Raw genomic sequence first — 21,961 nt, forward strand, 5'->3', positions numbered from 1 at the left:
CCAGGTGCGGATTGGTAGACTTCACACACCTTTAAGAACATTATGGAGAACTCTCAGGCATGCAGGTTTCCTCACGATGTTTTCCTTCACCGTTAAGCAAGTGATATTTAATTAATTAAAACGCACATAACTCCGAAAAGTTAGAGGTGCATGCCCGGGATCGAACTCTCGACCTCCGATTAGAAGGCGGACGTCCTAACCACTAGGCTATCACAGCTTGTGGTAGGGGGGTAGGTTATAGATATGCCTTAACTAGTTAATTCCTAGTCATCAAACCTACGTGCGACTGCGTCTGAGCAAAAGACGAGTAGTAAGTATTTTGGTGCATACCTGTGAGCGATTTCTATCATACGTAAGGGTGAGTGCAAGACGGTCTCCGCGCTCGTCGAGCCGTAGCAGCGTGCACTGCGTCAGCGCGAGATCTCCAGTCCGATCCGCGCTCATCGCGAAGTCTTCTGTGCGCATCTCTTCTACGCGCCGGAGCGTACCGTCTTCCAGTCGTATTAATGCTCCTCTACAGAAGTAGGGGGCTGGGGCGCCTCGTTCTGGAGACGTTGGGGGTTCCTGGAATGTCAAATTATTTATTTTACAATTTTGTTATAGACGGACTAGCATATTGTTTTTAGATGGTCCAGAAACTACACTAATATCAACAAAACAATGTGGCTAATTCCGTTGTACACAATCTCTAAACTAAATGCCGTAAAATATATTGATCCTTCATAGTGTCGGCGTAGTAGATTATACGGTTAATTTAGAGTTAGAGAGGTACAGAGAATCGGCCCTGGGATATAAGTCCTGTACATTCCTAATGTCTGGTAGATGGTCCTAGTTAAGTACCACAGCCCGGATCACGCCGGACGCTTTTTGGGACCGAAGCTGTGATCCCAGAGGGATGTAGGTACCTATTTTTATTTTATAATTTGTATTTTATAATTTGCTATGGGATTCTATCCTGGGCACGCAGCTCTATCTTTTCGGAACTAAGTGCGTTTTAAACAATTGAGTATCATTTGCTTTAATGGTGAAGGAAAACATCGTGAGGAAACCAGCATGCCTGTGTGTTCTCCACAATGTTCTCAAAGGTGTGTGAAGTCTGCCAGTCCACGCTTGGCCAGCGTGGTCGACTAAGGCCGAACCATTCTCATTGTGAGAGGAGATCCGTTCTCAGCAGTTGATGATGACGAAAGTGGAAAGCGCTTACCTCTCTTGGAGGGGGTTGCGGCGCTGCTGCCGTCACCGGCGGCGAATGCGGCGAGTGCGGCGCCGGCGCGGGAGGAACGAAGCCCGACGTCGGTCGTGGGCGAATAGGGTACGCGGACGGCTGAGGAGCGCGCGCCCGGTACAGGTAGGACGCGTAGCTCGCCGGATGGGGCAGGAATGGAGGGTACGCGTTGGGCACGGGCGCGAAGCTAGGCGCGGGCGGCGCGGGCATGGGGTCCCGAGGACGCCGCGGCGGGTACCGCGGGTAGGGCCGCGGCGGGGGCGCGAGAAACTCCGGCGTCATGGTCGGCGACGGGTAGAGGTGGCTCAGCTGCAGCTGCCCCAGCTGGACCAGCGCCTCGCCGGGGAGGCTCGCCGAGATCATTGGACGAGCTGGAATTAAGGAAAACATTGTGTTATGCAAAATTCGCCTTTAAGTAATTTGAAATCCTATACCTAAGTAGGTCTACACATATTATAAATGCAAGTTTGTTTGTCTATTGGTTTGTCCTTCAATCACGTCCTAACAGAGTGTTGGATCGATACGATTTTGTGCATTGATATAGTATAGACCTGAAGAGTTAAGTCACTCTTCAAGTCTAAGCTACTTTTTATACCTACCGGAATCAAAGAATTTCCACGCAATTTTTAAAACTCAAATTCATCAACGCGGATGAATGAACTGTGCAGCAAGTATTATAGTGGTGCTCGAACATAGTTCAGGCACATTTCTATCTCTCTGGCGATGTGGATAGCGCATATTATGTAATTAGATGAGGTATGAGCGATTATTATTATTGGCAATGCTAATTTGTATTGGAATAGGTACCTACTAGTAAGTAGATTAATGAACGAATGAGTAAGGAACGATAAAGGTGTTTCTAACGAAATCAACACGAAATGTAGGTACCTACCTACCAAGACACGGCATGATTTATCATAAGTCGTCCACAAAGTTGATAACTCGATAAAATATTCTATTCACTAGTTATTAGATAGGTATTTAAGTAGGTAGTTTTTGTAGTAAACTCCACATCTGTTTAAGATCCTTGCATGAGCCACATTTGGTGATGAGATAAGAATGTGGAACGGCCGACGTCAACATTATAAATAGATTTTATTCGTGTGCATAATATAACTTAGTAAAGCCTGCAACACACACAACGCGACGGCATGCAGTGCGGCGCGACTGCAAGTCTAAAACGTAAAGTAGCAACGATCTCTAGGACGTATTAATTAGATTTTTCGAGTTTTTTTTTAAGTATAATAAGTAAATGGCAAATTTTATGATTCTACGTCAACGGGAAGTACCCTATAGGCACATAGTAAGGATAGAACCTATGTTATTTTTAGGGTTCCGTACCTCAAAAGGAAAAAAGGAACAGTTATAGGATCACTTTATTGTCTGTATGTCTGTCTGTTCGTCTGTTCGTCGTGTCTGTCAGAAAAACTTCCCTACACTTTGTCGCTAAGTCTTTTTGTTTTTTAACGTGAAAAGAATTAGGAACTACGCCAGAATGAACTCTTGCTTTGATTCTGAATTGTATGTCAAATATTAGGCTATGGTGACGTGAAATCAAAGAAAAATAGGACTGCATTAGGGTTACCTGTGGCAAATGTACACATTTGCCACATGTGTACATTGTGTGTATTTGACGCCTGCCATTCGAAGCCTTGATGTTTTGTTAGAAGTTCCCGAACTGTGACTACGCGCGTTCACGTTCAGTGTGAACCGTGCGGTTTTATTTGTTTCAGCCCTTAGTAATTGAGCATACAAGATACGTGAAACGAATTCCGATCTTCCTATTATTGTAAGTTGTAACCGTAGCGCGTAATATTTATTTTTAGTGGGCTGAATGTGCGGTTTTCAATTGTTATGGATATGTTAATTTCCTAGAACTCATCACTAATAATGTTTTGACCTTTTGAAAATCCTAACAAAATTATTCACAATTATATTCACTTATCCCGCTAATAAGTACTTATCAGAAGTGGGATTAAAGTGTAACAAGTTATCAAATACCAGGTAAACCTAGTAGGTACACTAAAAGGTATACAAATAGGTAGGTACTGTCTTATGGCCGAAATTAATAATCAATATACATATCTGTAATCGAACAATCGTCGTAGTTATTTTGTTGAAAATTGTATGATCTTTTTTTTTGACAAAGAACAACGTAGCCAAGATCGAAGGAGTGCCAGATAAGTTACAAATTTTCTGAGAAACAAAATGGGTGGGATAGAGTATTAGAGTAGAGAGTAATAGTGTGTTGGTACTTTTAAATACGCAAGTAAGCATATTTTTTTTATATTCGTTAAAATTTTGTGCTGTTGCTGATACTATCCTATAGGTATCTACAACTATTAGGAATGTTACATATCGGGCCCGGATTGTTATTCTCAACCTCATAGTAAGAATTTACGTATTCTTTCCATTATCTAATACTATTTATCGGCTATCATAGCGTAAATGGTTCAACTTTGATCCGACTTAGTAACTTAAGAAGTAGGCTTTACTACCTAACAATTAACATCTTTTTTCAGATGTTTCTATCGTGTTTAAGACGTGTCCCATGGCATCGTAGTTTCAATTATGACGTTTTTGTGCGTTCTCCATTAGACGGGTGGTGTTAAATAACGTCTAATAATCCGTATGTGTCGCGTAAGGATAAAAAGTGGTTAATAAAGATCGTCAGCATTCCTGCGAGCGCTGCCTGAAGCGATAATTCGTAGAACAAAGAACGCTGCACCTGCGCAAACAATATGTGGGTGTACTCTTATGTTAGCACGCGTATCGTATATAAGGAGATCTAGTACATAATAAATATTATGACATAGGTACATAATACATATACCACTGTCTGAATAAACACAGAATCTCAGGGAATACAATGCCTACGAAACTTGAACCGAAGGTTCGGTATAAGGTGCAGACAAACGCTAAGAAAGGAACTTCCTGTTATAACTTAGTAAAAACAAATGTGTGTTTGTTTGTTGGTTTGTCCTTCAATCACGTCGCAACGGATCGACGTGATTTTTTGCATGGGTATAGTTAAAGACCTGGAGAGTGACATAGGCTACTTTTTATCCTGGGAAATCAAAGAGTTCCCACGGGATTTTTTAAAAACCTAAATCCACGCGTACGAAATCGCGGGCATATGCTAGTAAATAATTACATACTTAAATAAACTTTAACTGCAAAATCTTATTTCTTCTGACCCCTGAAATATTAGCATAGTTGACATTTGTGCGGCTAAAACCTACATAGGCCGAAACACGAATAGGTGGACACAAAATAAAAAAATATCGTATAGGTAGATAACGTGTTTAAAGATCTTGCAAAAAAATTTGACTAGATTTGTATTTTTAAAATTGCACAAGCTATAGATACCTAAGATTTAAGTAAACAACTTATTAATGCCGAGGCACAAAAATTAAGCAACTCAAAGTATGGTTAACTCTTTTAGATATCGAGGCATTACCCAAACAGCCTTTCTAGACTTGCGTAGTTACAGAACGTCAGTGACCTTGCCTCAAACAAAAAAGTCTATCAATTTTGTTACTACACAGCATTGAGCTAGACCATGGATGAGCAAACTTTATGCATCACGTTTAAACAAAGCACCTTTACTATTACGTACGCTTGTGTATTCAATATTTTTAAAAAAAGGTTTGCATCTATATAAATAAAAATGAATCACCGAAATGTACCTATGTACCTACGCGCATAACTTCCGAACTACTGCGCCAAATTGGTTAATTCTTTTTATTGTTGTGTTCGTTATTGTCAGGACAAGGTTTATATGAAAGAAACTTTTTTGGATAATACACGGGAAAATAGTTCCTGCGGGACGCGGACGAAGTCGCGGGCAACCGCCTAGTATTTTGATAAAATATGATTCACTTTGATATTTTAAGTGAAACTCAGAAGATTAAGATACGCTTTTCACGCATTTCATAAGTCTGAAGGCTCTAAAGCGCCACAAAGGCACAAAAAAACATAATAGCATGATGAACATCTAACTACTCCTTTGTGTTGCGCAGGCGGGTAAAAATAGCGATATTATTGCCAGACACAGGGCCTGCGCCAATTTGCTAAACACCATAAAGCTCGACTAGTGAAGTACCATAATATCAGTCCGGCTAAATCCGTTTTGGGAATTATTGCTTCTCTAGTAATACGACAACTCTCTGCCACAGCGTGGACTATTTTAGGAAATTATTTGTGATAACAATAGTCAATAATCTTGAATTAGAGCATGTCAGATTCTTATCAATCAGAGTGTGCACGCTAGAGCTGCAGTGTCGATATCAATAAATGTAATAACTAGTTAACAACAGGGTCATTGTTAGTGTTTTTTCTTCTTTTTGCAGTTTTTGGCTTTTACTACCAAAAGGTAAAATATACTTTACTATAATATTAGACATTAAGCCATTGCCCTGCATGCGTAGCCAATTGCAAGGGTTTTGGCCATAGTCTACCACGCTGGCCAAGTGCAGATTGGCAGACTTCACACACCAGGCATGCAGGCATACATGCATGCAGGTTTCCTCACGATGTTTTCCTTCACCGTTAAAGCAAGTGATATTCAATTGCTTAAAACACACATAACCTAACTTTACTATCAAAACCTAATATTACTATCAAAACATTCATAACCGATAGATAAACGATTTATGGATTTCTTAGTATTGCGGATAATCCAATCTGTGAAATGGGTTCTATTATCTCTACATAGTATAAAAAAAACAAAGTCGCTTCCCGCCGTCTCTCCCTCTGCACGCTTAGATCTTTTAAACTACGCAACGGATTTTAATGAGGTTTTCATCAATTGATAGATAGTGATTCAAGAGGAAAGTTTATACTAACATCACATTAGTGTCTACATTGCAGCCATGCATCCGTGCAAAACCGGGGCGGGTCTCTAGGAGGCATAATAAATAAGTAGTTATTATTTTATATCACATCTCAACTAACCTTGACTTCTGGGTAACGAGTTAAGTTTTTGCAATAATCACTTAAATTTAAATAATATCACTGAACTGTTTTTATTGGCCTGCCAACTCATTAAATTATTTTAATGTTATAAATAAATGATCTTGTGATGAATGGCACCAATATTACCTATTATTATTGATGTTTTTTTTATTTTGAGATAACCATTTTATTGCATACTAGTTTATGCCCGCGACTTCGTCCGCGTGGATTACACAATTTTCAAACCTATATTTTAGCCCCTTAGGGGTTGAATTTTCAAATACCCTTTCTAAGCGGATGTCCACGTCCTAATAGTTATCTGCATGCCAAAGAACAAAGGCGAGCTTCAAACAAAATTTTACCTTGAATGCGTCTATGTAGGAAAAAATATTAATACCACAGGGGGTCCATTACTTAAACATAATCACCAAGATTTTTCATTTCAGGATCCACCAAAAAAAAGATATTAATATTTTTATATTTTGAGATTATGAAAGTAACGTAGTGGTTACATACTCTTTGGTTGGTAGTATATGAAAGATTGATGCATTAATATTATCAAGTAAAAACACTTAAGAGTTGTGTGCCCAACTCGTGAGTCAGAGACTCTGACGAGGGACATTTGCAACTGCAAATGCACGAATCACGCGCATGCATTCATTCATTCATGCGCACAAAGAGTAGCAAACGAGCACAGCTAAGATACTTACCTACTAAACAATGGTCCTTTACATGCCATTGGCATTAGCATTGTCTATAAAAGATCTTTTTCAGTATTTAGCATGATGTACTAGTCTGTGATTATAGTTTAGTTGTTATGCACGTAAACAGTTCCGATTTGACAATGGAACCAAGATCCCTATTAATTACGGATAGTTGGTAACTACCTCTTTCTTCTAGAAAGGCAATATGCAACCAATCCGGAGCAAGGCTCTCATATTTTGATAGAGCCAAAACACACGAGATAATCAGAGAGGAAGCTTGTGATTAACTAACGATAAACTAGAAACTGGAAAAAAACTGCGAATACAACTGAAATACAAGTCTTGAAGTTGTTATTTAATTTGTAGGTATTTAAATTCCTTTTAACCCAATTTTTACCATATTTTATCCTGTAAGGTTTTATCTTATTCAGATGCATATGCTATCACTATGTTCAGATGACATTCCAATAATCTATTAAAAATCAAAAGTTTTTATTCTTCTATTAAAAATCAGATATAAAACCTTTTTCATTTATTCTGCTTTTAATATAAACCCTCATTTAAAACAACAGCGATTATAAATACTTGTCAAAACTTTGTCAAGATGGCAATGGCAATAAGTGTTGCCATTAATTTTATTTTAATTACGACTTACAATATATAAGTTGTTTAATAGCTCTTGGATAATGCTCTATAAGTATAAAGAAAAGAAAATATTCAACTTTTTAGACGTCCAGTAAACTCAACACTAATATACAGTACCTACGCGGCAGAAAATAATGTACATCGACCTTTAGAAAGAGGTAGCGGTTTTGTAGAGCTTCGCCTCTGTCGTTAAGACTGACAAAACGTCACATAGGTATGAGTGACAGAAACAACGCTCTACAAAACCGAAATCTCATTCTAAAGGTTGATGTACATTATTTTCTGCAGCGTACCTACTGTAAATAAGCGCGGATGTAAGTGCGATGGTTTGGTATCTAACAAGTCTAGGTATGCACTATAGTTTTGTATCCGACATTGTGTAGAGATGTTCTGGTAAAATTAAGTTGATGCATTTACGGAATATACCTAACCATAATATTATAAATGCGAAACAGAACTACGGATTGATGTTATTTTTTGCATGATTATAGTTACACTAGAGCCTAGAGCCGTAAAGCAAGTTTAAGCGCAGACAAATAAACTGTTCCCATTAACCAACCATTACAAACCAACTATTACATCAAAAATTGTTGTAACAAACCCTCAATAATTATTCTTTCCTTGAGTCACGTGGGGGCGAAGCTGCGGGTAATAGTTAGCACAATAATAAATATAGTTTGTAAGCACTGATTTATAAACAGTTTTATTTATTACTTAATAATAACGAAATACCTATTTTAAAGGTAACTTTTTCTAGAGTGGCAACTCTGGTAATGTTTTGTCATTATAACCAACACCGGATATGAATTTAATCAAATAATAATTTATTAATTTAATAATTTAATGTACGATAAAGTCTTACAAAACTAATTTTGTATAAAAACTAACCAATTAAATTACTAAGTTTTGCATAGGTCACATTTCTAGACGCTTTCTAAAACATTCAGGTAATCCCACGCCGATGTTCTTTCAGCCCGATCCGTCCAGTAGTTTGCCGACAAAGTGCTGAAATAAAATTTTGATAAATATTTTTTTAGGGTAGCTCCCCTACATGTAAAGTGGGGATGGATTTTTTTTTATCGTCTACCCCCTAGTGTGGGGTATCGTTGAATAGGTATTTTAAAAATACTGTGGGTGTGGGAACATCATTTTTCGATTTCTAGATCCGTTTGTAAAATATGATGTTTTAACGTGTTAATTTTTAATAAAGTCAAGTGTCCCCCCCTCTATCAGCCAAATGGTAGTATATAGGAACGTGAAAAAATTCACAGCAGTAGTATATATAATCAAATTTAAAGGAAAACTATCATGGCTAAGTAGGGTTCACAGGTTAAGGAGTTACATCTGTTTTTCGAGGATTGTGACTACGGAACCCTACACTGCGCGTGGCCCGGCACGCACTTGGCAGGTTTTATTAATATTTAGATAGGTACCTATGTATCCTTCGGGCGGGTTTGTTTTTCAAATCTATATGTACTTATATATCTATTAGATATAGATATATAAGTACATATAGATTTGAAATGTCTATTTTGAATTGATATTAAGGAAAGAAATTAATAAAAACAGGTCAAGTGCGAGTCGGACTCGCACACGAAGGGTTCCGTACCATCGTACAAGAAATAACACTTTTTTTGGGTTATGTGACCAAAAATTCACGGTTTTGTATTGCAAATCTGTCAAAATCCGTTAGATAAAGTTCATCTCGCGGTTGTGAAACAAGGCCTACGTATTATTTACTCATGCACCGATAATTAAAAACTAAAACATATAGGTACAACGAAAAAGACATGCACAAAAGACATTTCTCTACTGGGTAGAATTCTTCGTGGCAGTCTTAAAATGTGAATTCAACAATAATTTATTACATAGCAAACAGTTACATACTTATGAAACAACAAGGAAACATCTCGTGATCTTTCCACGGAGAATGTGAGTCACAAAGTCGGCGGTCGTGACTAACTCGTTAAAAATTCAAGCCAATTATCTAGTTCGGGCCACACGTTCGTTCTGCCGTTTGTATAGCCTCCCTGGATGGTTTTTGTTGCCTGTTTCACGGTGTTTAGTCACAAAACAGCTCGATATCATCTTCAAATAGTTTCGGAGCTCCTGCTTAAAGTATTTAGGTATCGTTCTCGGTAATAGTTAAAAATTAAAATATTGCAATAACTAATTAATAATGTTACATGTTACAAAGTTAAGTGCCTTGTAACTCTAAGCTAAGGAATGGAACGGTATTAGTTAAAAACTATTTTATAACTATTAATGCCCACCATTTAAATGTTTACAGAACTACTAACTAGAGATAATATCATTGATGATAAACTTTTAAGTAAGTAGACAGTGACCGAATTGTTGATTTTCATCAAGTCGCTTATTACTTACGATAGTACGGAGACTACGGAGCCCTTTGTGTGCGAGTCCGACTCGCACTTGTTAGGGTTCCGTATCTCAAAAGGAAAAACGGAAGCCTTATAGGATCACTTCGTTGTATGTCTATCTGTCTGCCAAGAAACTTAGAGGGTACTTCCCGTTGACGTTGAATCTTGAAATTTGGTAGATCTTATAGCACACGTAAGGGGAAAAATCCGAAAACCGTGAATTTGTGGTTACATCACGAAAAAAAAATTAATATCTGTTCATGAACAAAAAATTAGTATTTTCAACTTTCAAAGTAAGATTACTATACCTAGTGGGGTATCATATGAAAGGTTCCGCACCCTCATGGTTCCCTCACTCTAGTTCACTCTGCCATTAGCGCCACGTGTAAATAAAAATAAAATAGCTGACATGTTGCCATTCATCGCAGTTTTTTCCCGCGGTCGGAGAACTCGCGGCCTTGCGCAGTGCGCTACATCACATTAGTGCGGATGCTAGATATAGCCTTTGTAGCAAAAAAAACCGGTCAAGTGCGAGTCAGACTCGCGCATCGAGGATTCCGTATTACAGTCGTATTTTTTCGACATTTTGCACGATAAATCTAACTAAACTTTTATACATAAAAATAAATAAAAATCAGTTTTAGATTATACAAGTAAAGCCCATTCATATGATATCCCACTTGATATAGTTATCTAACTTTGAAAATTGAAAACACTAATATTTTGTTCATGAACACAATATTTTAATTATTTTTTCTGTGATGTTACCACAAATTCAGGGTTTTCGGATTTATTCCGAATCTATTAATTTCATGATTAACGGGAAGTACCCTAAAAGTTTTCTTACAGACACGACGGACAGACAGACAACAAAGTAATCTTATAAGATGTCCTTTTTTCCTTTTGAGGTACGGAACCGTAAAAAGTACCCATAACATTATAATTATTGAGCCCATATAATTAACTAAATGCACGTACAAGGGCCCACTTCGTTAATTACCTTTAACTTGATTATTTCAACTGTAAAACGTTAATGTCAGTCGCATTCCATTACTCAAAATAATTTCAGTTTATTTAAATGTTTTAAGTATGTAGGTCAAGGTTTACACTTTATTCGCACTTAATTTAATATTAATAATGCTTCTGATAATAATATTTAAAATTTATTTACATATTTTTAAACTACTTACTAAAATATTCATGGCCGAGGAAGTTTTCTCCTTGACTTTACGATAGCACTATAATTACATAATTAGGAATCTCCATTGAAATATTAATGATGAATGGTTTAGAATGGATTAAGGTGTTGTGAAACTATGGAAAACTACAATAACGGTTGCTATTCTGAATTTACATTTGTTAGGGGCTTGTATTTCGTTCTATAGAGCGGCAAACATTTTGTGTTCACGGCGTTCCGTCCGCGCGCCCGGGGCGCTTGCTGAATACTGAATCAAGTCTTAACACAGAGCGTTTTAAATTTCAAACGCTAAGTGAAGTTTTTTGACTTAATTCTGTTTTATCGACATAATGCTAAAAAACGTTTCAGCTACGGTATTATCAGAGTGAACTAAAGTGAGGGAACTCTCGGTTTGATCCTGAATCGACGATAATGTCAAATGTGGCTATGAGTGACGTGAAATCAAAGAAAAATAGGCGACTGAAGGAATATTTGATGGATAGGTGAAATGTAGGAACATTTGACGCTTGTCAGTGACGTCGAGGTCTCGACGTTTTGTTACAAGTGACGAGACCGTCCATACTTTGTATTCATTTACTTACACGACTAAAAAATTACACTAACTCCTCAGAACATAAAATGAGGTCACATTTTTGTAAAACACAGTCATACCGAAAGCGCTATAAAATAAACTTACAATACAAGCTTAATTAATGCTCAAAATATGTGACATTGCGCAATTACTGAAACCAGACATAATTCGCCATTTGGCCGGTAAATAATAATATCTGTGTAAAATGTAAGGCGCGGTCGATAGGGCCGCCGCACGCCGCGTAACCCACTTCCGTCGTCCGTGACCTTGCCTCCGCCATTCACGTCTTACCCCCTGCACCCCTATTTACCCCCATTACCCCAGTAGAGCCTAGCGCCCAACCCCGACCCGACCCGTTTCGCTTATTTAACTAGACGATTATTTTCATGACATGTGTTATGCTCTTTTTCACCTAACTTAGGTACCCTAATGCAGTAGTTTTATAATACGATCAAACAAGGTTGCTATGGCACTATTGCTTTTTCTAAAGCATTTTTAAAGCTTCCTCTAAAGCTTTTTTATCTCGCCTAACGACTGAACTTTGATTACAGCACCTAAGGTTTTCATGCCAAAATCTAGGATTCTAGGTATAATTTCTCATGACATGCTTTTAATATAATCGTCTCGCTTGTATTAAGTAGGTACTTAGTTTTACACTTTCGCTGAAGATTTGTGAAATTTTAAGCTCTTTACAGTAAACTTTTATATAGGCACCTTTTTGTTACACGATTTTATTGCGATATTGGATGTTCCAGTTCTTTTCTTCAGCTATAGACTATCTTATTCTTCTCGTTATTTTCACTGTAGGTTCTATTTAGATCATGTTTCAGAAATATTATGCGCTTATTTCAGCTGGTTGCTGAAGATATATAAAGCTCACGTTTCATGTTTTCTTCTATATAGTTTTTGGTTGATCTTTTATGTGCCAAAAAATGGCCTACTACAAATTGGTAAGTAGATAAGTTGAATCCATGACAGAGCTACTACATAATACGGAATATTGAACTGCTTACATAGTGTTTGTGTATATGGAGTAGGTAGGTATCTAGAATATCTGCTTTTGGATTTTGAACTGCAAACAAACTTTAATATAGCAGGTTAGCCGTTACTATTGCACTTAAGATAACTGCATAGTAAGTATTATGTTTTTTTTTAATCCAGCCGGAACTCGTTGATTTTTAGATATAAAAGTAGAACATGTGTTAATCAATGTACATTATATAAAAGGAAAAGCTGACTGACTAACTGACTGACTGATAATCAACGCACAGATCAAACTACTGGACTGAAATTTGGCATGCAGATAGTTAGACGTAGTTAGGTAAGTTAGACGTAGACATCCGCTAAGAAAGGATTTTGGAAAATTCAATCCCTAAGGTAAGGGGGTAAAATAGTGGTTTGAAATTTGTATAGTCAGGTTATATGCTATCTTCATTCCTTTCAGTGAAATTGGTTTATTTAATAGTGGCGTGAAGACGTAATAAACATCCAAACATTCGCCTTTATAATATTAGTGTGATTATGATACACTGCATATAATCTACATTTTAGTACCTATGAAATAGGTACCTATTGGTTTTTAGATGCCGGCTTATTCGCAGCAATTAAACTAAATCTACCCATAATATATGTCTGGCATATTAATTACCTACCTATTTCGGATTCTAATGTTTTTAATGACCAATTAAACTGGCGATCATAGTAACACTAATTTGATTCAAACGAACCAGCCACACAGTCGTATCCCAGTCGGGCTGTAAACAAACCATTAACTTTGATTTAAAAACTACTCTAAATATCAATAAAAGTCTTTATTTTTGGATTTTAGTGCCTGTTCTTGGTAAGTTTTTATTGGCCGGGAAGAACATTACCTCGTCACCTGGCCGTGTCTATTTAAATTTTCAAAGTTATCACTACAAACAGCCGGGTTTAACTTTCGAAAAACGTTCGTTTTAGGTTATACTCCTCATAATATTATAAATGCGAAAGTGTGTTTGTTTGTTGGTTTGTCCTTCAATCACGTCGCAACGAAACAACGGATTGTCGTGATTTTTGCATGGGTATAGTTGACGACCTGGATAGTGACATAGGCTACTTTTATTCCGCAAAATCAAAGTTTTCCCACGGGATTTTATAACCTAAGTCCATGCGAACGAAGTTGCGGGAATCAGCTAGTGTGGTATAAATTACTGAGCTTGTACTAAGTATACATATTAAATACGTAAGTAGGCATGCATAAGGCTCAGGTATCCCACCGCTTTATATCAGGCATTATTATCCCAACCACCACCGCTTGGTATATGATTAATGGAAAAGATTCTCGACCCTGAGGGTAATTTCTATAAAAACCAATATCATTCCGATAAAACCAGTCTATAATATGATTCTTCTTTTTAGTGGAAGCTACCCTGTAGATATATTTTATCGAGGAATGAACTTGCCATTTGGGATATTTTCTTAAAAAGTGGAAACATTAATTTCGCCAGAAGATGACGAAAAATATTTTTGACGAAAAGAGAACATTCCTTAGCGATAAGAACACTAATAATTAAGTTTGACATAGCTTGTTCAATTTCTAATTAAATTAATCATTTCCCATTTAACATACACATTGATAAGGTGGTTATTAAGAGCCTAGAGTCTAGGCACTTAATGGCGACCTTATTATCTTATGTCTAAACCCTAGACGATATCATAGGTATAGACAAGTCGTTATCGTCGCTTTGGCACCAAAATCATAACACAAATATCTAAAACTACCTAGTTCACTCGTAAGGGGAGTGATAAAGATAGGTGATCAATGATCACTGGTCACCTAATGATTTCGTTATAAACGTCACACAATCCACAAATATTGGCACCGTCTGTAGACAAGCATGCATGCAAATGTCGTGTTTATTTAGGTAGCTGTGTTACGCTCTGATACTACGCGTAGCACCTGTTAGGCTGTTACGCCCAGCTGTCGCGGACGTTATGTTATTTAACGTTACAATTAGGTACTTTATCATGCACATATACCCTTTGTCTTACAGTGTTGGCCGGCACTATACTCTATCCACGAAAAGAGAAATTAGAATAAGGATTTCTCTGTTACGTAGCCTCATACAAATGACAGACGAAAATCTCAGTGGACGTTAACCATTTTGGGTTATTAATCAAACACAAACATGTTTTCGAAAAACATTTGAAAACTTCGAGAACTTCTTTCCGTGGATAGAGTATCAGTAGGTATACTTTACTGAGAGCTAGAAAGAGAGATAAAATATGTCAGAGCTATAACTCTCGTTTCAACTCCGTCTTAAGTCTGAGAAAAGTCAAAGTACGCTCTATAGATCAGACTTAGAGTGAGATCTATGATTGTAGTTTATTTTTGCTCAGACTTTACTCAGAGTTAAAGCAAGGCAGATTTATGTCAGAAAAATACACCACAGAACTCTGACTTCGTTTTAACCCTAAGTAAACTCTTAGAAAAATCAACATTCGCTCAAATAAGTTGTAGTTCCGTACCTCAAAAGGAAAAACGGAACCCTTATAGGATCACTTTGTTGTCTGTCTGTCTGTCTGTCAAGAAACCTACAGGGTACTTCCCGTTGACCTAGAATCATGAAATTTGGCAGGTAGGTAGATCTTGTAGCTGACATTTGGGGAAAAATTTGAAAACTGTGAATTTAGGCTTACATCACACAAAAAAAATTAAATTGTGGTCATGAACTAATAATTAGTATTTTCAATTTTCTAAGTAAGATAACTATATCAAGTGGGGTATCATATGAAAGGTCTTCACCTGTGAATTCTACAACAGATTTTTACTTATTTTTATGTATCATAGTTTTTGAATTATCCTGCAAAATGTCTAAAAAATACGACTGTAGTACGGAACCCTCATTGCGCGGGCCTGACTCGCATTTGGCCAGTTTTTTCACACTTACCTTCATAATGCAGAGCTTGCAATCTATTTTCAAACAAACAAACTCTTATGCATTGTAACAGAGTGTAAATTTCATTAATCTATTTTTATTTCCCGTCATCATTAGAGCAATAAAATTTCCTAGAGTGTTATAATAGCTTTATTATGACGTCGAGCGAGGCTAATTGAGCTGGTATACGGTTGCATGTGTGTATTATAGGTATACCTAAGTAAATGTTGTTACTTGTTACACACATGTACACATGTGTATCACTACGTTAGACATTAGTTTTAATGTTTGTTTAAATGTTGTATAATAAAATAATACTCAATAGAGGTAATAAAATTGATTGATTTAACACTTAAGCTGTAAAGTGAGAAAGGGTATTCAATGTCAATAACACTAATTTCAGTGGCAAAAGTTTAAAATTATAACCTAAACCTTAAATATCATAATATACCTAGATACTGAACTGATTAAAAACGTTGCAAAGAAATACAACAGGCCGTAAATAGCCTAAGTATACCTAAATTCGTATCCACTGGTTTTTCTTATACAAATTTTCGTCATAAAACAAAAAAAACAAAACGTTGGAAGTGTCGCGAAAAATCTGTATAGGCTTAAATAAACTCGTACATTTATTTATATACTTACATAAATGTAAGTCTGAGCTTGGTCGCGAGGCTGAATGAACGCCGGACAAGTCACGCGACGCCGATTACGTAAAACCCCCAGTTGCCAACGTACAATAGGTAAGTCTAAGTAGGTATACCTCGACTTACTAGTTTGCAGTAAAAACACGCTTGACGTCTTAATTGTATTGCAATAATGTAAATCATTATCACCCATATACATAACTGTTTAATTTACAATGTTTCCGAAAACCGGTTCCGCAGTCGCAAACTTCTACTTCGAAGGCGTGTAACGAGTTGGAATAATTAGGTATTTTATCACGGCGGTGTAGGGTTACCGCTTTGCGCTAGGAACAGACAAAGGTTTGTTTGAAACGAGCAAACTGTACAGTAACAACAACTTTATTGAGTGGATCACGCAATAGGAGTCGAGGCAAACAACCCCGCCTACGCGACAGCAGCCGCGTCCGTCACACCGCGACCGGCCGGCCCCAACACAACTATACGAGTAGAGTAGGTAACACACCATTATGTAGATTACTAGCAACCCGCCACGGCTTCGCACGAATGCTATCTAGATACTAATGTAGAGTCAGCGTGGTTATTTTATCACATTTCAAAAGAATAAAGACAGCATTTTCGATGAAAGCTCTCAGTCGACTTGATTTCTTTCGACATCTTGAACTAATTATCGTAATATATATCAACAAATTAACCAAAACAATATACGTATAATACGTATAAACCTTTCTCTTGAATTACTCTATCTATTGACGAAAAACGCATTAAAATCCGTTGCAAAGTTTAAAAGATCTAAGCGTACAGGATGGACAGACGGCGGGAAGTGACTCCATTATATATAAGTAAGTATATTTATTTCATACATATATGTAGAGATAAAGACGCGAGTAGGGTTGCCCGATCTTAAAAACGAAAAGCTGAACAGACCAGCCAGGTTAGCCGGACATTTGGGTAAAAAGGCCGGACAATCTTAATTTTTCAGTCTTAGTATAACACAAAAAAACAAGGCTTTTATATTTTTTACCTTAAAATCTCCTCAAATTCTAATAAAAGGACAATAAAATAAATGAACCAATCTTTTTTTAATAATCACTTATTAATACTACTTATTTGAACTAAGCAAAATTAAACAAACCTAATGAATGAACCAGTCCTATTTAAATAATCATCATTCTTCACACCTACTATTATTGCAAAATGTAAAAAATTGACAAATTTAAAAAGCCTAACAAAGCCGGACACGCCGGACACCGTCTAATTTGGCCGTACATGCAACCAAAAAGCCTGACTGTGTCCGACTTTATCCGGACGCCTGGCAACACTAGACGCGAGCGAAGCAATCGCCCACGCGCAACACACGTTCAGTACAATGTTTGAACTATCAGTATAATAGGCGCCATCAAAGTCGAGAAATCGTTTAAGAAACATCATCTAATTCTCCTAATGGACATGAAAATTTGCAGTACCGGTACCGACTTACCAACACTATAAATAATGTGTTTGGTACACGAAATGTTTGCACGGGAAGAAAGTTTTCGCATTTCACGCGCGATTTGAAATTCAGAAACTGTCGACCGACCGAAAAGAATCGAAATAGAAATTGCTGTTTCATTAACGTTAATTAGGCGAGTTCAATGACCGCTGGCGATCTATCAGCTAATTTCATTTCGATTCTAGTTAATTGCAGTGACTAAAATGATCGGATTTGCAGTGACACTGCAGCTTTGTGTAATTTGTTAATGTACTTAGCAATTGTGCACACTCGTATGTATGAGTTCGCGACAGGATAAGATGACAATTGGGGTATGAGGCGGAGGGATGCCCCGCACACCCGAACGTCACCTGCGCTATCTCGCACCAGGTTAGCACGGGGGCTATGTGGATGTGCGGTTGCTATCTCAACCTGTCGCGTACTATGGGTGCTCTCAGTCTGAACGCAAAAACACCCCAGACATTTGGTTCGTAAAATTTCTATTACTTGCTGTGCAGTGCGATAGAAATAAGGAGATCTGTTAAAAGTTCAGGGAAACCCACATAACTCAGCGAGCCGCAATGCTGAAGTATCAATAGTCGCTACATACTTAGTACGGATATCGAATATCGATGGACGTTGAGGTTTCAAGGTTCTGAAATGGCGTCCCAGTACCTACCGGAAAGCGCATTGTCGTAGATCCCATATCAAGAACACATCAAATGAGTGGCAGGAAGCCGCTGGACACAAGAACAAGCGTTGGAAATAACTTCTAAGGCAGCGGAGATGTCTAGAAGTTGGAGATCCATCGGTTGAATGGACCATACAATGTGTTAACACAATAGATTTCCATTTGTACTGGACATAGAAATAACTTCCTCTTCGGAATCAGTACCCTTATTATAAATGCGAAAGTGTGTTTGTTTGTTGGTTTGTTGTCCTTCAATCACGTCGCAACGGTGCAACGGATTGACGTGACGTGATTTTTTGCATGGGTATAGATAAAGACCTGGAGAGTGACTCTCGTCATCTCAAATTCATCATTTCACATCAATACAGCAGACCATAAGTAGGGTTCAAAATTATTCAAAAATACTCCTATATTTTTAGGTATGTATTGAAATGTTATGAGACAGACTCTACCACCACCGTGACCGGTTCGGAAAGCAGATTCTACTAAGGCACAATATAAATTACTGGACAGTAATTAAGTAATTACTTTGTGACAGGTCTGAGATTAATATTAAGTTACTACTATTTATTATTAGGTATGTGGCTGGGCACTGGTGAGACTTGTAGGTAGGTAATAAAATATGTTGGTACTTAGTATGAGCTACGTCGATTTGTGTACGCTTGCAAATAGACTAGGTATAGCTATTTATAGTGTGGTAGAGTTCGTTTTGTATATTCTGTATAGGTACCTACCTAAGCAAATGTCGGAGCCCACGCGTCTACGCTCCCCGTATGATAGCTATAAATCAATACACCATACCTATATACGAGTAATTAGTAAATACCCTACTATAGTTTTTCAGTATACTGAAGCGATAGAAAAGTCTTTCATAACCCAACCAAGTTTTATTTTACCAAAATATGGCTATCAAATTACGACGGTTACACGCATGTTACACGCTTGGTTACACTTCTGAACTAAATGACAGATTTACGCCAAAGTCATGCCAGAGCATATGAAACATAGAGATATATGAAAGGTTACTCTAGGGTCTGGAAAGTCTAAAAAACTACGTATAGTAATTCGAAATTCGCCCGCTAGATTAGTCACTTTACCCTCACTCTTTACCCTATTCTTAGAGTTCGGTACCTCGAAAGGAAAAAGGAACACTTATAGGATTTTTTGTCTGTCTGTCTGTCTGTTCGTCTGTCGTCGTATCTGTCAAGAAATCCTATAGGATACTTTCCTTTGACCGAGTATCATGAAATTTGATAGGTAGTTAGGGCTTATAGCACAAGTAAGGGAAAAATTCCGAAAACCATGAATCTGTGGTTACATCACAAAAAAAAATTAAAATGTGTTCATGAAAAAATAACTAAATCACACATATGCCGCAATCCGTCAATAACTTGCAGTGTCCTACATAAAAGTGACAGGTATTATCTTGTACGATGGAATGTTAAGGTTAGGTTCCTCTTCGTGTGTGAGTCCGACTCGTATTTGACCAGGTTTTTTTACATGATACTTAATTAATGCCCTTTTATGTTAAAAAAAAAGTATACGTTACAGTAGATACTAGCAAATGTTATATACTCTATACTAAAACTATTGATTTTCAAACCTACTATCAGTCGAAACCTACCAAAACGTGTTACAACAACGTCATATACTTTTCTAATTTTGTAGATGGAAAAAACATTCTCAAACAAAAATAAAATTGGAAAATGTAAGTGAATTTTAATACCGTTGAAAGCATAACGGGAAGTTCGAGTATTTCTGTTGGTATACGTTGGAAATACAACCGCTAATTGTTTAGGCAAAAATGTGGAAGTCAGTTGTCAGTGGCCGCCCACGCCCGCCTCCGCCCAATCATGATTAGCCGTGTCCACACCGAGCGCACAATCGAGCGGCCACCTCACGTTTAAATTCTCAGTCAGTGTTGCCTGCCTCGAGTTTTTGTTAGGGTTCAAGTGAGCCGTAGATTGTCTCTAAGTGGCCGCACTCTAAGGTGCCTCAATGTCTAACAGTCCTCCAGATTGTGTTTTAGCTCGCAAAGTACCGTGCCAATCTTTAAAATAAAAAATAATATATCATACCAGCTTATTCCTGCGTGGACAACACTAATTTCAAAAATCCTATTTTAATGGATGACTACGTCATAATAGCTATCTGCCTGCCAAATTTCAGCCTGATCCGTCCGTAGTTTGAGCTGTGCGTTGATAGATCAGTCAGATTTTTTTAAATAATAATAAAGTCAGTCAGTCAGTCAGTACGTAAGCGAGTCAGTCAGTCAGTCTGCTGTAAGCAATCATCTCTCGAGGTTCACCTCAACCCGCACTCGCTGTGCTCATGCTGAGGCTTCCACGCGAGGCTAATCCCGTGTAAGCATTATGACCTGTGTGGACACGGCTGTTTCCAAGCACTATTTTGGAGCACTTCTAGATTAGGAACGCGGATAGAACGCCTATGCTTTCACACAGAAACCAGGTCGGATGCTTTTTAATAAACCCATTTCCATTAAGCCAGTTAGGTATGTATGTATTTTGGCTCAACAATTGGGTCGCAGACTGATGCATTTGCTATTTAGGGAATGCAGATGCGGATAGGTAGGGAGTATGTAAGCAATGGTTAAACTATTTTGACATTGGATAACAAACACTTCATAATATATGTTTGATAGCGTTTTTTTCATTGATATTTCAAAATATATACAAGTACCTAGTTCAAGTGAATCTTGTTGGCTTGATTGGAAGCATAAAAATATATACTATTTATAGTAAATACACCCCCTCGTTAACAGTTAATTTTGTTCAATAAATTATAATAAGTAGGGGCTTTGTTAGTTACTAATTGCTTGGTGTTTGCCTGTATTGGCTATGTTCTTAAATTTTACTGCTAATTAATTTGGTTAAAAAACAACTGATGCTCAGATCTCTCTAATTAAGATAAGTAGGTATCTTTTATATTTAGCCTTTGTGTCCAACAAGGGTGTTGTCCGAAAATACGACGCTGAAAATTAAATTTTCATTGACCCATATAATAAACGGTAAAACGAGGCATCAGGCAGCCGATCCATGAAAATCTTATCCGCTCTGCAGGTTAACAAGGGTCCCAGGGAAATTGGGTAGAGCTCGAAATATCTTCGAGAGACCTTTTGCGATATTAATTTGTTAGCTATAATATACTGCGTCATTATCTTGTATCACCAGCAGAACCAGACCTGTTTTAGCAGGCTTATGTCTTTCCTGGTGCTCTTAACTTGGATACCTTCAAGGTAAAAGATGAATGAGCATCTTTAAATAACTACCTTCCTTCCTTATGGGTACTGATGAAGCCCGTAACCCCTGACAAAGCTAAAAAATTGAATAAATGAAACCACCTTTCCAAAATTTCCTACTATACGAGCATTCTTAGGATAATAATCAACAACAAAAAATTAGGCAGGTAAGTACATAAGGTATTTTTAAACTTTAGAATTAGACCAACGCAAACAGTATTTAAAAACAAATTAGATAACCAATCAATGGGGCCGATTCTCTTGTACACAATCTCTAAACTTAACTAAAATGATACCTC

The 21,961-nt window shown here is 37.4% G+C and overlaps 1 protein-coding gene across 1 annotated transcript in view; it reads right to left on the reverse strand.

Annotated features, from left to right (window-relative positions):
- Atx-1 (Ataxin 1) overlaps nt 1–21,961 on the reverse strand; it is a 61,983-nt gene that overhangs the window by 8,889 nt on the left and 31,133 nt on the right. Inside the window, exons 2-3 of the mRNA XM_034975164.2 lie at nt 1,205–1,596; nt 331–564 (exon numbers count right to left, since the gene is read on the reverse strand). Coding sequence (XP_034831055.1) covers nt 331–564; nt 1,205–1,588 — 618 coding nt within the window. The 5' untranslated portion in view covers nt 1,589–1,596. The remainder of the gene's footprint in view (nt 1–330; nt 565–1,204; nt 1,597–21,961) is intronic.

The sequence above is a fragment of the Maniola hyperantus genome, chromosome 14, assembly GCF_902806685.2.
Source record: "Maniola hyperantus chromosome 14, iAphHyp1.2, whole genome shotgun sequence".
Taxonomy (NCBI): domain Eukaryota; kingdom Metazoa; phylum Arthropoda; class Insecta; order Lepidoptera; family Nymphalidae; genus Maniola; species Maniola hyperantus.